The 17,521-nt window shown below is 42.0% G+C and overlaps 1 protein-coding gene across 1 annotated transcript in view; it reads right to left on the bottom strand.

Annotated features, from left to right (window-relative positions):
• Positions 1-17,521, bottom strand: part of nkain2 (sodium/potassium transporting ATPase interacting 2) — a 97,472-nt gene that overhangs the window by 35,952 nt on the left and 43,999 nt on the right. The window contains exons 2-3 of the mRNA XM_059355926.1: positions 14,911-15,048; positions 12,614-12,694 (exon numbers count right to left, since the gene is read on the bottom strand). Coding sequence (XP_059211909.1) covers positions 12,614-12,694; positions 14,911-15,048 — 219 coding nt within the window. The remainder of the gene's footprint in view (positions 1-12,613; positions 12,695-14,910; positions 15,049-17,521) is intronic.

Genomic DNA, 17,521 nt, shown 5'->3' with positions numbered 1-17,521 from the left:
TTCAACACAAAGATAATTATTACCCAACTCTGTAGTCCCCTCAGCTCGATGGAACATTTTAGTGTATTTAGCTCATTGCTTTTTCTCTTTTTTCGGCCTGCAACTTTACTATTTGGTCACACCAGTAGCCAAGATGCTCTGTACACTACCTTTTCAGTACTAATGCTCCGTATTGTCATGAATTTGCCAATACGATGCACCTCATGACAACTCAATAGGGGTTACAACTCAATATTGCGATACTGTAAGCAAGTTGATATGTATAACTTTTTATCAAATTTTAGGACACTGTTCCGAGTATAAAGAACACACCATCATCTGCACAAAGTTGGTTAAAAAACAAGTGTTCTTTTGCAATCAAAACAGTGGAATCTGCAAATGTATTAAGCACATAAGTCGCTGTAACATCGACAACAACTTAAGATCAGCAAAATCATGTTGAGAACTCAGTTTTGGGGCGATTGGCAGTTTTTGTTGAAACTTTGAAAACAGGATTTTTAGAAAATTGAGAAAAAGTCATAAAAATGTGACATTTTTAGAGCAGATGAATTACATACTATATTAAGAGATTAACATGATAAAAGACATTTACTCTAAGCCAAGATGTGTTACATAATTGCTAAAATGTAATTTTGAGCGTCACCTTAAAATCAATGAGTGTCATTATATGGGCTACGTTGTGGGTGAAATTTTCAACCCAACTGCCATTGTTGGTGAGCTTTGGTCTGCAGGATTTTGCTGCATGAACACTTTTAGCCAAGAAAAATAAGAAAAATGTGAAAACAAAAAAACAACAATAGGGCTCCAGCAGCCAGCGTCACTGCTTGGACCCCTAATGATGTCTGAAACTACAAAAATACAGCCAAAACTCTAACCTTGATCTAAACTCAAGAAATATACATTACAGTGAAAGGCTTTTCCTCCCTCGAGCATGTGCAATAAAACAAACATTACTGCGTATACACCCAGGCTAAATCCATTACATTCAAAGCTGGAAATCAACACCAAACATCCGAACCCTGGATCTAGTTTGACTGTGGCATGCCAGTCAATCAAATCCATTATCTACAGCAGCAAAACAGCCAATCTGTGTTCAATCAGCTGCTTCTGTTTTAACAAGTAAAAACCAACTCCTGTCGCTGCACATGAAACTATTCAGTAACAATGAATAATCAAATCGAATCAGCAGCAATAATAGCTCAGGGCTCCCAGTGACAAAATTGGCTGGTAGGAATGTCCCACTAGAGACGTGTTGATGAAAAAAGGCAATTTCATGCCACGATTTCAACAAATGCATCCATTGATCAAACACAGTCAGGGTTGATGCATTTACTCAGTGAATCAGGGTGGATGTTTTAACTAGAACGTCTATGATTAAATGTGCGGGATCCTCTGATTCATTGTCTCAATCGGCAGTGCAGAATGAATACTTGGGGGGAGTAAAATTAAGTGACTATTAGCATTCAAACTGGCCGCAGCAATCTGTTTTTTTCTTCACTTTCCTTGCAAGATGAATTGGGTGGTTTTCAATTTGATTTACTGTCATATTTCTTCGACAATTTATCCTGCAGTAAAAAGCTCGCCCTGCACTGACAACAGCGGCTATTGATGTTGATATGAAATTGATATGAAAGAGACGTATTTTTTTCTCTCTTAGATAAGCGATCCTATCTTCCCTAGAGGTTTAGTTGCTCCAACTTTCTCTCTGTTTGTACTTCTTCTTCTCTTTTTCCCTTGCCCCCTCTTTCCCTCCCTTCTGTCTCCCCTCTCTTGAAAGGGACTCTGATTCACATGTGGCTTCATCCCATAACACGTCATCTTTTATAGCTCCTATCATACCTTCGCCTGTCTAAACCTCTCCGTCTCCCTGTCCGCCCCTGATGCCTGCCTTCTCTACCCCCAATCTTTCAGTCTTCTTTAAGTTCTTCTGCTCTTTCCATCTTTTGTTTTTATCTCTTATTCTACCACTATCCCTGCAGTTATCTCATTCTCTCTGTCACGATTGTGTGTTTCCAGACTGGAATGAGACAGATATGGGATTCAAAATGGCACTGTTTTTGACACTTTGTGCACATATGCAAGTGTGTGTCCCTCATGTGTTCTTCTGACTGATAAAATGAATGGCAGCTTCTCCGACTACTGGCAGAGCAAACAGACACACACTTTGGCACATGCGGTATGCAAAAAAGCATGCGGGACAACCCTCCCACACAGCACCCCACCCCTTTCAGTAAATGATTGACAGCTGAGCGAGGCGTGTGTGTGTATCTATGTGTCTGTATCCGTGTGTCATCTGACGCCCAGAGGGTGGCTGCATCTTTTATATGACACAGTGGACTACTGACAGTTCACTGTCTAAGTGTGTGTGTTTGTGTGTGTGTGTGTGTGTGTGTGTGTGAGAGAGATAGAGAGAGAGAGAGAGAGAGTTGATGTGAATATGCGAGTGTGTGTTTGCGACATGGTGACAGTTCCCTCTCCACAGGCTCTTCTCCAAATCTGTCAGGGATGCCACATCAGAAATCTTTTTAAAGATTAATTCTATGGCATTGCTGCTATATAAGATAGTGCGGTGGTGAGTGGCAGCAAGGATGGGAGTGTGACAGACTGATATATGGTATGAATCTCAGGCTTAAACTCAAATTACCGTCAAGACAGGATGTACACCTTATCTTGCCTCTGGGGCTCTACGGGGGCCTTATGGGAAGCAACGATACACATTAGATAGAAAGTTCTATCAAACGCAAACGGTTGAGAAGGCAAACATGTTGTAACAAGACTGGTGATAAAGAAGTTTATCAATCAGTTGTTGAGCAGAAATTTTACAGAACATATATTTTTTAATCATATTGATTATCCTTAACCGCTTATCCGCACTCAGGTCACAGGGGGCTGGAGCTGATCCCAGCTGACATTGGGCGAGAGGCAGGAGACAGGTACAGATACATAGAGAAAGACAACCATTCACGTTCTCATTCACTCCTACGGGAAATTTAGAGTCACCAATTAAACCTAAGTGCATGTTTTTGGACTGTGGGAGGAAGCCGGAGAACCCAGTGAGAGCCCACTCTGACACAGGGAGGACATGCAAACTCCACAAAGAAGAGCCGCAGGCCGGAGTCGAACCGGTGACCCTCTTGCTGTAAAGCAAGAACCACTACAACACCGTGCAGCCCTTTTTAATCATGTCATTTTTTTGCATAAAACAAAGGCTTCACGGTCTCGTCTCACAGCGAGAGGGTCGCTGATTCAATTCTGGCCAGTGGCTCTTCTATGTGGAGTTTGCATGTTCTCTCCAGGTCCTCCTGCTTCCTCCCACAGTCAAAAGACATGCAGCTTAGCTTGCCCGTAAATTGCCCGTAGGAGTGAATAAGAGCCTGAATGGTTGTCGGTCTATATGTATCCGCCCCGTGATAGTCTGGCGACATGTTCACAGTGTACCCCGTCTCTTGCCCAGTGTCAGCTGGGACTGGCTCCAGCCCCTAGCAACCCAAGTTTGGATAAGCGGAAATGGATGGATGCATAAAACAAGCTAGTTTGTAGTCCAAACATGTCTGGAGGAAGAAGTGTTTATAGCTGCTTCAAATGGGACCCACTTTTATGAAATATATACATTGTGTTGCATTAAGGTGCACATACAAATAGTGTAGGAAGTATATGTGTGAAGGATCCATACTTTCACACCTCCACACACCTGGCCAATCGCTGCCCGAAGCTGGGAAACAATTTTTTGAATTGTGGGTTTCAGAAAGTCACAAAAGTTGTTTGATGGAGCCGTGTCAGAAAGCTGTGCAGCAGGGGAGAGGGGTTACATATGCTGTTCGACCATCTGACAAGCACTTCTTTTGAAGTGTAACGATGGCTTAATGATGATGTATCTCTTTTCTACCAATATGTACACGTAGACGAGCAGCTGTTATATGAGCAATTTGATTGGTAAACGCAGCACTTCCCTGAATAATGTTCGACTGTGTTGCAGTAAAAGTTAAAGCAGTTTCTTTTTTATTTCAACCAGACGATGTTCTGTTTTTTACTGGAGCGCATTGTGTTTGCACCCCTGCTGTGTCAATGCATCGGATCCATTCATCTGGATGAGGGGGCTGATCAGGATCAAGTTTAAACAGCAACACATCCATTGAAATAGAGAAAACAGAATCTGCTGATGAGAACTGTTTATCTCGCACAGTGGCTGGATTCTTGTTATATCGCAAGATCATCAGAGAATCTCAGGATTACGAGATCACACGAAAATCCATCTTGTAAGGCTTCAAAAAATGTGTGTGTGTGTCTTTCTGAAACAACCAGCATCCTGTGAGGAGCTACTGGCAGTTATATTGTGTGATGACACAGAGAGGCGAGTGTCAGTTCAAAATAACAATGGCAGAGGGGAGTACCGCCATGATTGACAGCTGTGACTGACTCGTGATTGGTCGGGTGGGTGTATCAGCAGGAACTCAATACAGGGGCTCCACCGGCTGATTTCTGCTGACATCATCAGCATATATGGCAGTGCACTATCCAGGATTATTTGGCTTAATCTTGGACAGTGGGAGGAAGTTGAGTTGTGTCACACATTTTTTTATACAGTCCATGGTCATTATCAGGAAAGACAATATAGTCGAGGACAGGTGAGCGGACATTGATTTGGGTTTATTTTGTCAATCAAGCTCAAAATAATTGAAGAATAAAATAAAATGTGTCACATCCAACTGTGGGCTTCAGCCCTACTGTCTGCGTGGGACAATGTCAGTGAGTCATGACACGATGTCTCATGGACGCCATCATTATCTCAATCATGATGATCTGTTTGTTCCTCCAACGTCCGTCCATCTGGCCGCCTGACATCAAACTGAGCTGACGCATTTGCCCTCCCCACTCACTGTCTCAGGTTTGCTCCTTATCAAGAAGAAATGTCAGAGGTGTTTGGCAAATTTCATACCGTTACAGTCCTAATCTTTCTGACTGTACAGCTGTATAACCTGCCAAACATCAAATAGTCTAGGTATAGTAATAGGTATCTGTCACCGTGAAAGGAATTGACTTGTTTTCTTTGTCTGCAACATTAAAATGTATTGAAATGCAACTGCATTCGTTTCGAACGGGAAGCCCAGCCTCTAAGTATTCACTTAACTCCCTGACAGTCTGATCAGTGTTCTGATAAACTTACACTGCTGGCACTGGGGGTGCACAATCTGGACATTAGTTCTATTCATGGATAAAACAGAGTGTTGGCACAGGAAAATTACATCAAAGCTACAGTACGAATCCAAGAGTCACTGATAACATGGCATAAATCATAGCGAGGCTGATTCTGTGCCTCTTTCATACACAGAAAGATGTCAGATCGCTGTAATGAAGAAAAATGGAGTCTGTCGCAACCACTTTTGTCCTGTGACCCTGAAGTAATGGCCTGAGTGTATAAAGTAATGTATTAAATTGGCACTCAGTACTGGCCAATACATAAAGCCCCGTACTGTGAATCGCTATTGACCATAAAAAGCAGAGCCTTCTTGACGCCGACACTTTTCCTCAAGTCTTGACATTGGAAATATAGAGAAAGAGAGTGAATGAAAAGGAGGCGAGAAGGTGAAAAAGAGCGAGGCGGAAGAGGCAGCGCGGGACAGATTCACATGGCACTTTGCAAAACAACATGAAAAAGACTTGATTATAGGGTGAGCAGAGGGAGAGGAGGAATGAATTACATGGAGATGAAGAGAGCGAGGCACAGGAGGAGGGAGAGAGGGAGAGACCAAGAAAGAGGGAAGCGGCATCAGAAAGCAATAGAGAGGGAGATTAAGAGATTTTCATTTCTATCACAGAAGCACAGAGCACACCATCATTACCCTTATCAAATACCAAAGAGTTATTCTGATCCAGTTCGCTTACTGAGTTGGATACATAAAACTATGGTATATAATCATCTTGCGCTTTGATTTCTATCTAAACCCTGTATTTCTGATCTTTTGTGATCCATATCTTAACCTGTAGTGTCTTTTTATGCGGGGCTGTCAAGATGTTAGATTTCAACTTTTAATTAATTTGGCTGCAAAGAACAATGTTCATTTTGACACCTGATTTTGCTTAAAACGTACTTTGGTTTTTAGTCATATATTAGTCATTTGATTATTGAACTTTCATGCCTCTTCTGTGCAATACATTCATATTTTGTTTTATTTTTCCTTACTGTTTTTTATGTCATGACTAAATTGTTAATAAAACAACCCCAAGACTTTGTAGGCCAAACCAAGAAGACAAACTTTGTTACTCTTTTCAACCTTGACACTAGCCGTGAATTAGGGACATTTACATTACCTGGTTTAAATGGAACAAACCAAGCTCCATAAATGTATTTTCATAAGAAGATGGCAGTGTAGATGTAAATGTATTGCTGTGTTGGGTAATCTATCGGTAAACTCCTTCTTTTGGGTTTTCTGGCAGAGTGGAAACTGCTGATCGGTCATGTGAGTTAAATCTTAAATTTTTCCATCTCCCGTTTTGCACAAAACAACCCAAAAGTAAAGATATTAAAGCTTTTCTTGTCTTTTGGGGTCTTTTTTTGTCAACAAAGAATTCGACTTAGACTTGTTGCATCTCTTCACTGTCTGGAAATAGTTCAAGATGAGTACTTAAAATGTTGTCCTCATTTTTTTCCTGCTGTTTCTTGCTGCTTCTTATGTCATTCTGTTACCAACATTACTAAAAGAGACATTAGGTATGCTGCTTATTAGCGCAGGTCTGTCATTGCCGAACTGTCCCAACAAGTTATAACAGAGATGTTAGGAGGTGTTTTGAAAAAGTCTTAATCAATACTATGTTGAATGATAATTTTTCCGGGGCTGATTATGAAACTAGCGAATGACTGAGACATATCGCTTCTTTCTCATCTCACATCTTGAAAGTTGCACATGTGCAGAACCAATCAGGCAGCTTGGATGTATCGGGCACTGACAAGGTAAAGCAGCCAAGAAACCTTTGTGTATTGAGTACGAATTTTGCATTTAAACAGTATTTTATTTATCTACTTTGCCTCTTTTATACATTGTTTAATTTTCTATTTCTTAAGGCAATCTATTTGGAAAAAAGGGTTTTTATTTTTTCACATATTCCATAGTTTCTGTTAATGCAGTTAACACTGCATAATGAAGTGAAGCTCTTTGTTTAAGCAGCTTTTTTTGATTGACATTGTGCAGTCCTCCCAACAGAAACTCTCTTGATGAGTTTCTTTGTTCCGGAGTGAGTGGCAGACATATCCATACTTGTTTTACACGTGGTCCAGTGTAATTATAACCTTCAGGTCAGTAAACAAGCCCTGGAACGGTAGGTGATGGATTTGTATTTCATACAACAGCTGGTGAATCTGGGCGGATGGGGTGTGGGTGTGGGGGAAACGGGCATTTGTGGCTCCTCTCTCCCTCAGTAACTGGGTCAAGGTTGATGTGCCCTTGAGCGAGGCGCACGCAAACTGTTCTGCTCGTAAAAACAAGCTGTTCAGCGTCTGGTGCGAGTGTGCTTCTCTCCGATTGGTCAGCGGGTAATTGATAAAGGTGTCCCTAATTAACTGGCTGCTTCACCCTCGTTAGAAACCAGATGTGGTGATTTTGGTCTGAAGGGCTTTTTTCCAATAAAATGAAGAGCAATATTAGACTTGCATCATTTCATAAAATAATATAAATGATAATGTTAGTGACATAATTAATTGTACTCTAATGAATTAGCCTTTGAACCCTCATTATGCAGCTTTTCCAGATGTTCCTACCTTGCTCTCTCGTCTTCCAACATGGCAGCCGGCTTGTATTTTTTAGTGTGATAAAACCAAAACCCAAACTGCAGTCCCCTGTCCTCTCTGCTGTAGTGGTTGATGTAAGCGTTAAACTAGGCCTCGGGGACAGTGAAAGGTGTAAATATCATTAAAATCAGAGATCACCGAAGCAGCCGGTTCCTCGGCAGACGGTGGCGGTGGGGATTTTATACAACTGTAAAACTCCTGGCCCTAGTTTGGATGGCAACAAAACTTAACAAGGCTTCGAGTTTGTGCGTGTGTGTGGGAAGAGCAGAAAAACAGGCGACGAATGTAGCAGTGAGTGAGCACCAGAGGGAACAGGGAAACTAGCAAAAAGAATATGTGGCAATTGCACTTCAGTCCAAAAAAACAGTAATTAAGATTGAGTACAATAAGGTTCAGACTGCAGGCGAATCAGATTCAAATCAGATTCCTACTCAAATTTTTAGGGCTGCCTGTCCACACTGTTTTTAGCAAGTGTCCAAATCGGATATGGCTCTGTTCAGACTGGGCCACATTATTGACTGATCTGACAGGTTGCTGTAGTAACGCCGTCAGAGAGTCTGACGCCATTACAACGTCAGAGCGTCTGACACCATATCATTACGACAGCAACAAGAACAAGAACAACAAACATGATGGAGGCAGGTCACCTCAGTATATCGGCCTTATCACTGTCCAGTAGAGGTGCAGAACATCTCAGACGCACCAGGGGAGAAACCGGGCGGATGGACGCCCCCGTTGGGCCCGCATGAGTCGGGCGCGGCTGCCGGTGGACACCTTGTCTCCGCGCTGCCCGCACTATGCGTGCCGCGTAGAGTGACGTCACGGACAGTCAAAACCGATCTGAGTGTTTGGAGCGGTTCAGACTGAGACGCATCTGTCCAAATGCGATTTGAAACAACCTCCCGAAGGTGGTTTTGATCCGGTTCGCAAAAATCGGATTTCATGTTATTTGTGACTGTTCAGACTTCAAAAGAGCCATCCAGTTCCAATCTGGATGGGCTAAAAATCGGATTTTGGCTGGCAGTCTGAACGCGGCCCAAGATTAGGATTCAGATAGATGATTTGTTATAAGTGCAATTCTGTGTGATTTATTAAACTGGTAGCAGGCCTTACATAACTGTCCGACAGAGCAAATTGTGATAGGGAAGCTATACTTTTTTCAACACCACACCATGGAGTGTAATCAGCCATAATCAGCACTCCCATCAACTGATTTCTTCTGTTTGTGGAAGCGCTGATTAGCTCTAATTAATTGTGCAAGTTGATAATCTGTATTCCAAATCGACTAATTCATCCGCAGAAGGGCTAAACTTCTGCAGACTTGAGTGACCTCAAATTATGCCTCAAATCTACAATGTTGAGTTGGGATGCTGGTAAATAAAACAGAATGCCATGATTTGATAATCCTTTGTGACATATATTCAGTATATATTTAACCCTTTAAAGCCCCCTGCCCTCCTGTTACACCAAAAAATGTTTCTTTTTTTTAAGTGATGTAGATTCGGATGTGTTTTAGCCACATGCTAAACAAGCAAAACTGTAGAATCTAGAAGAGTTTAGCTTTCAAATTAAGCCTCATAAATAGTAAGTTATAAGCTTTGGCTCAAGTTTATTTTTGTTCAAATCTAGCCCTTCTCCTACCCCTAAACCTACTCGGGCAAGTGGGTTTTAAAGGCATTAATGTTCAAATGGATAAAGTTCTGCACTGTGTCCCATCTTCTTTGGAATCAGGGTGTATTTCGGTGTGTGAACAATGCAAAGAACTGCTGTGCTTTCATTATGCAAACATAATCACAAACCAGGCGGCAACCTCCCGGTCTGAGCAGTGAAGCAAATGTGGAAGTGCCTTAAGCCGGCATTCTTTCCAGTCCAGCAGGGGTCGACAAAATCGCTAGTTTTAAATGTTGAATATAATATTAATTGTGTAAATTATGGTCACTTTTAGAAGAAAATAGATAATAAAGCAGCTTATGATTTGGGGCGTGGCTACCTTATGATTGACAGGTCGCTAACACGGTGATGGGCATGCAGTGCAATGTCCTCAGTTCTCAAGGAAGATCCACCCCTCGCTCCTCCCCAGTCCAAATATGGTCTCTTCCAGGTTCAAAAAACAAAGATGGCAATGACATGATGCCAAACTCAATGCTTCAAATGGGCAGTCCATAAACCAATGAGTGACATGACAGTGACTACATCTACTATTTATATACAGTCTTCACATTCTAGAGGGATGTTTAAAAAGTGTACATGAGTCCATGTGTCCAAGCTGCATACCTGATTTTTCCTCCTCTAAAGTGTAACTCAGTAAGCAGTCTGTGGAAGTGGCCACTGACAGGATCCTGCCCTTGTGATTATGGCAGCTGAAGTTTCACTAAAATTACACTGAAATTATGTGACCCTCCCTGTCAGAAAAGACAGGTAGAAAGCTGTTTCAGCGATTTCGTCGCTTGCGGTCAAAGTAGTGACATCCTTCCACGGCCTATTATCATACAGGAAGGTGTGTTTGTGAACTAGACAAACCTTCCACTGTCGACAGCAGAGTGATACTGCAGAGCGGCAGTTCTTTTACTTCACAAATGATCATTTGCCGAGAGCAGACACCGGCTTGCAGAAAGCATATCAAGAAGACAGCGGTGTAGTTTCAGAGAGCAGTGATCTGTGTAGGTAGGAGAGCAGTGTGAGTGAGTGAAGACCAAACTTTTGTATCGCTCATGGTTCTGTCAGGGGACTTGTGGGATAGTTCTTAACAAAAGTTATTCTTCTTGTGGCATTTCTTCACAGTTACCAAGCAGCCTAGAAAAGGCTTTTTAAAGTAGAACTATGCAGCATTTTCAACTTAATAAAACAGTTTAGAAATCATTATGATGGTAAAATGACCTCTGTGGGGGAAAATTTCGGCCTTCCCTGCCCCCCTGTTGTCTCCTGGTGGAAAACCAGCCTTGCAAATCTGTACTTGCAACCTGGTATTGTAGGATTGGAGTCTTGCGAGATGCATACACACACACCCCCTTCAAGCACCGGTTAGCCACGCCGGCTAGCTATAAGAACAAGCTGTTCATGTTCTTACTATTACATGTTCATCATGGCTGAGCCACCAAAAATACACATGGCACAGTGGTAGAAAGGGGGAGGGGAGTTTTTTCACAACAGTGTTCTGAAATATACACCACAAAGCTGTAGGGGGAGCGCCAGGAGCTCCAAACTACCAAGTAGGTCTTTAAGATCTGCATCATGCAGGGCAGGACCACAAACTGAAAATAAAGATGGACAGCACCCAAAAAGTGAAGCCAAGAAGTGAAGCCAAAGAAATGTGATTGCCCCCTGGTGGCTGGCTGCAGTATAGGTCATAAACCCCGCCCCCTCCATGTTAGTGGATGGGACATGTGTCAAACTAAAACATCAAAGTACATGTAGAGGGCGTCCCGGTGGCTCACACTGGTAGAGCGCGTACCATTAAGGCTGAGTCCTTCCTGCGGCGGACCCGGGTTCGAATCCGGCCTGAGGTCCCTTTGCCGCATGTCCTCCCCTCTGTCTCCCCCTATCTATCTATCACTTTCAATAAAAAGCAAAAAATGCCAAAAAAAAAAAAGTACATGTAGAGTAAATTTTCAAAAAGATGTTTTTTTAGGAAATATTCATCACAATGATTACAAAGTTCAAGTGTTAATTATAATAATACATTCTGATACGTTTGGTTTTAATTAGTCATTTGATGCTATAAAAAGGGAGTGTGACAATATGATTGTAAGGCTGGGACCTTCTGGATTGTGGTTTGATCGCTCTATCACTACTGCGCACATTCTGGCTCTAAATGGTGGGGAAGTTGAGACGTTCATATAGATGCAGTTTATATAGATACAATAAAATTTGTGAACTGGCTAAGGAAGATGATTTTTTGGCTAAATGTCAATTAAATTGTATCTCATTGTGAACAAGACCAATTGGAAGGCCCAAACCAAGAAGTTATTACTCTATATTAGACTTTTCAACTTCTCTACCCTGCTTGTGGCTCTTAACCCCAAACCTATTTGAACGTACATTATTCATACAGGATTTTGTTGTACATTTTTGTGGCGAATATTTTCAGCTGCAGATGAATGCACACTGGGTTCGCTAGTGAGTATTAATGCTGGCAGGACAGTGTTTGTGAGACTGATCCATATAAACTATATTGCCTACGTTCATTATAAAAAAGAAGCATTTGACCCAGTGCAAAGGTATGGATCTTTAGTTAAGTTTCCATCCAAATCCAACCAAAATATTTGCAAATCTTAACTGAATTTTTGAGAAACTCTGCAAAAGAAAATACAAATAATTAACGCTTTTTTCCATCTACCACTGTTATGAGATTATAAGCAGTAGGTGGCACCAGTTCTTCAGTCAGAAAAACATTATACCATTGCAGAAGAAGTTGCAGCAAGATGACGCAATTAAAAGAGCGCCAGTCGTTCCTTAAACAGTGAAAAAAATGTAGAAATGTTGATGGTTGGATGTTTGTTTAACGTATTAATGTGGGGAAGGTGTGAGTGACGAGAAGGAAGGAGGCTGTTCTTCTCTAGTGCTATTTTTATCTCTTCAGGGCAGCAGAAGCTTCATGTATGTCATCAGTCATTCTATAACTCTTTTTCCATTGCACCTTGTCGCATTTTGCTTTCAACCGAGTGTGAAAATGTGTCAATTAGCCATAGAGATCCATGCTAGCCCCAGAAACCCTGCATGTAATAGTGCTAAAAGATGCAGTCCTTGTTCTGTCTTTGATGTTACTCTGAAAAAGTACAGTAGAATACTTGACAAGGATGCAGAAATAAATCCAAAGAAATGTTCTCTTACTCTGGACAGATCTCCAACCTCCAGGTAGAAACAGATGATGAAAACGTTCCAGGTCATCCACACGACCAGCCAGGCAGCGTACTGCAGAGGAAACATGGAGAGGGAGAAGAAAGTGAGAGGCAGACGAGATCTGACAGGTCTTTGTTGGAGAATTTAAAAAGCATGTTCATGTCTTGCATTCGGAGCGAGCTGGAGATGGAGAGAAAAGACAGAGGGAGGCTTCACTTTTGATGTTGTTAAGATGCGGAGAAACAAAAACAACGCAAGGAGTGCAACCAATCACCTGAATCAAACCAGACAGAGAGAGAAAAGAGAGAGGAAAGAGATAGCAGGACTGTGTGAGTGTGTTTGTGTGGAACAAGGGGTAAGGAGCAGGAAAGAACAAATGAATGAATGATGGAAGTAAGGCAGAATTTATAAGCCTGGATCAAACTTTTTATAGCTTTTTATTATCTGAATATTCTCAATTATCCGTGTGTGCGTGTGTGCATGAGGAGGTCTTTGAGATGTGTCAGTGGGGTTTACAGTTTACAGTGTAAGATGTGTGGGAGGGCTGCATGGAGGCCCTGCAGCCGCTGTGGGAACTTTAAAAGTTTTCTGACACATGAATTATTTTATCGACAGCTGCCAGAGACAGAAAAGGGAAACAAATAAATTCCACTTGGCAAGTTATTCTTACTCCCCCTCAACATCCCTTTAATAACCTTTTATTTACTATATAAATAAAATGCTATGAAATTGGAATTGTCTTCCTTCTAGGATCCGTGGGTGAGATTATTTCAAATGAATAAAGACAGGGCCATATTTCTTCATATATAGACTCACTGGCCACTTCATTAGGTACACCTGTTCAACTGCTCATTAACTCAAATATCTAATCAGCCAATCACATGGCATTAACTCAATGCAATCTAGGCATGTAGACATTATCAAGACGACCTGCTGAAGTTCAAATTGAGCATCAGAATGGGAAAGAAAGCTGATTTGAACGTGGCATGGTTGTTGGTCTGACTATTTCACAAACTGCTGATCTACTGGGATTTTCACACAACCATCTGGGTTTACAGAGAATGGTCTGAAAAAAAGAAAATATGCAGTGAGCCAAAATGCCTTGTTGATGCCAGAGGTCAGAGGAGAATGGTCAGACTGGTTGGAGATGATAGAAAGGCAACAGTAACTCAAAAACCACTTGGTTACAACCAAGGTGCGCAGAAGATGTCCAACCTTAAAGCAGATAGGCTACAGCAGCAGATGACCACACTGGGTGGTGGAACTGAGGCTACAATTTGCACAAGCTCACCAAAACTTGACAATAGAAGTTTGGAAAAACATTTCATTAGTCTCATTAGTCTTGATTTCTGTTGCAACATTCAGATGGTAGGTTCAGAATTTAGCGTTAACTACCTGAAAGCATGGATCCATCCCACTTTGTATTTAGGTTGGTGGTGGTGTAATGGTGTGGGGGATATTTTCTTGGCACACTTTGGGCTCCAAAGTACCAACTGAGCATGGTTTAAACACCACAGTCTACCTGAGTATTGTTGCTGACCATGTCAATCCCTTTATGATCACAGTGTACCATATTCTGATGAATATATAACTGCATGAGGAAAACAATATGGTATTTGTCTTAAACTGCATAGCATTAACATAAAGTGGGCGTGTCTGACTCTTAAGCTCTAATCCATGGCCTAGAGGATAGGAAGCGAGCTTGTAACCAGAGAGTGGCCGGTTGACCGGTGGCCTTGAGCACCTAACCCCTCCACACAGCTCCCCGGGCCCAGAAATGTGCTGGAACTAATAAGGGAATCTTAATCTTAAAATGGCCATGTGGGTTCTTGTCTCCCCAAAATTTTGCCTTACTTTAGCAGAAGCATTATTTATAACTCCACAAGATATGATGACATGCTTGGTACAAATGGATTCCTGTGGTCTTCCAGTTTCATATGATACCCTCAATGTGGCCTTTAAAAATGATCCCACTACAGCCTCTGAAAGACAGTAATGTTGGCCAGGGCTCCAGCGGGTCTCAGAGGATTACAATCATGACTATGATAAAATTTTCATGGATGTCAGTGTTATGAGACATCCAAATTACTGCCAGTGAGACAGAAAATAAAACCTCTAAACTGTCACTCCATTCCTATATTATACAGCCCTCGTTATGCAAGTAGAGAGCTGAGCATAGGCTAATGAGAGGCTGGTGTTAAATCTAGGGCAAAGGATATGTATGTGTGTGTGTGTGTGTGTGTGTGTGTGTGTGTGTGTGCGTGTGTGCGTGTGTGTGTGAAACCTACCCCGGTGACATATCTCGGCCTGAACTGAATGGTGCCAAACAGCCCCAGGATGACGACAATGATGTGGAGGAAGTTGGTCAGGATGGGAGCCCACTGGTAGCCCAGGAAATCTATCACCTGGCGCTCCAACACGCTGACCTGAGAGGAGGGAGAGGAGATTAATGGTGAGAAACAACCAATCAGCAACAGTTGTGGTTTGTGACAGCAAGAAAATCAGTATAAACTGTTATCAGTTATCTATGCATTAGTGTTAGGCTCCCAGGACTGTGTGTGTGTGTGTGTGTGTGTGTGTGTGTGTGTTTGTACTGTAGGTTTATTATCATTCAGTCACTGAAACCTCATGCTGAGATAGTTAATGAAGTCAGCACAGCGTATGATATGGCACTGCTAAATACATTAACACACACTCAGAGGGACATGTGGAGGGAGACAAAGCAGGTGGTGCATTAAGAAAGAAAGAAAGAAAGAAAGAAAGAAAGAAAGAAAGAAAGAAAGAAAGAAAGAAAGAAAGAAAGAAAGAAAGAAAGAAAGAAAGGGAGAAAGTATTGTATATTGAGGGAAGGAAGAATGGATGAATACAGACAGAAAAGCGAAGGAAAGAAAAAACAAACAGAGAAAGAAGCAAGTAAGGGAGGACGAAAGGACAATAGGAAGGAGTGAAGGAGGCAGGAACAAAGGAAAAGAAGCAGGGAAAAGGAGGATAACAGAAAAGAGAAAGGAAAAAGGAATTTCAAAGGAAGAAATGAAAGACCAGACAAACAAAGAAAAGGAAGAAAACAAATGAGGATTGATAGAAGGATGGATTAAGACAGAGAGAATGAAGAAAGAAAGAAAGAAAGAAAGCAAGAAAGCAAGAAAGAGAGGATTAAGGGAAGGAAATGCAGGCAATAGGAAGTAAGGAAGGAGGAAGGAACAAAGGAAAGGAAGGAGAGGAAAGGAGGAAAACAGAAAAGAGAGAAAAAAGGAAAGAAAAGGAAGGAAATGAAAGGAAATGAAAGGAAAGGAAAGAAGGATGAACAGAGGAAAAGAGGAAAAGAAGGGAAGATCAAGGGAAGGAAGAAAACAGAGAGAGGAAAATGGTAAAAAATAAAGAAGAAAGAAATAACATTATTAGCTTAAAAAACAGACGGATATCTACAGTTCCACACTATCAACCAGAAGTGTTTAAACACTGCAGCAAACATATCAAATAAAAGGCTTTATTTCCTGTTATTCTCTCTCTCTCTCTCTTTCTCTCTCTCTCTCTCTCTCTCACACACACACACACACACACACACACACACACACATACACACACACACACACACACACACACACACGCACACACACACACACACACACACACACACACACACACACACACACACACACACACACACACACTTCTGGATGGCTGGGTTTAGAGTGCCCTAATGTGAGACCATATGGCAACACTACAGCCTTTCACAGCCAAATAGCAGGTAAACACACACAGACATACACAGCGAACAGACACACACATAGACCCACACACAGACACACATCAGCAGTAACCTTGTGTAAACTACACTTATTCAACATTAGCTTTAACTATGAATGTTTAGCGGATGCGAGAGTTCAAGGAAGAGGAGGGTGTATGAATGATTGTGTGGTGTGCTGACATATGTGCCTCCACCCGTGTGTGTGTGTGTGTGTGTGTGTGTGTGTGTGTGTTTCCATGTCAGGGCAGGTCTGCTGTGCTTGCACTTGACAGCACCTGCTGTTATTGGACACACTGGGCTCAGCTGGCACCACAATGTGTGTGTGGTGTGTGTGTGTGTGTGAGAGAGACATTGTGTCCCTTTGTGTCCCTGCCTTTATGTGTGGGACAGGCTCCATCTCACTGCCTCTCTGTCTTTGTGTATCAGCTTCATTTTATTATGTAAAAGTGTGTCCTCCTATTGACAATTATATAGTGGTGCAATTGTGCCCCTCTCTCACACACACACGCAGAGGCCATTATAAGAAGTCAGAGGCCTCCCAGCCCATTACGGAGGCCCCTGGGGGCCCCTCTTTCATCACCAATAATATAAACAGTCTTCACTCCAGCTGGGACGCACACACACTTCCCAAAAACACACAATAAATCACACACAAAGACAAGTGGCAGAGAGAATATTTCACAGGAGGGATAAAGAACGCGTTTGTACACTGTAGGCGACAACTATATCGATTTCTCTGGAGTGTAAGATTTTTTAAAAATATATTTTTGCTGTTGTTTACTCTTCTAACCCGGGTAATAAAGAGCAATATTCAAAAACAGACCATCTGTTCATTTGCACCGCACTCATCTTTTGATGTGAAATTCTCATTACATGGCTCAGCTGCAAAACAACTTACTTCAGCTGCCTCGGTACATCACTCTTTTTAATTAAGTCACTGAGTTGTCCTGACAGACAAAAGACAGAGCATGCACATAGCCCTCCCTCTGCCAGAATCCCAGCATCCTTTGCATGTGTCAAATGACAGAAGCTTCAGATAAGGTGTGAAGTCGCCCGGCCTTTCAACAACTACGACTCCGGGGAGAGAGCTGCAGACAGCGCTAGCAGCAGCTATGTTAGCAGATATGTCAGTTTTGTGATATGTGCAGCTG

This window comes from Centropristis striata, chromosome 18 (genome assembly GCF_030273125.1).
Source record: "Centropristis striata isolate RG_2023a ecotype Rhode Island chromosome 18, C.striata_1.0, whole genome shotgun sequence".
NCBI lineage: Eukaryota > Metazoa > Chordata > Actinopteri > Perciformes > Serranidae > Centropristis > Centropristis striata.
This window is presented reverse-complemented; position numbering and strand designations above follow the sequence as displayed.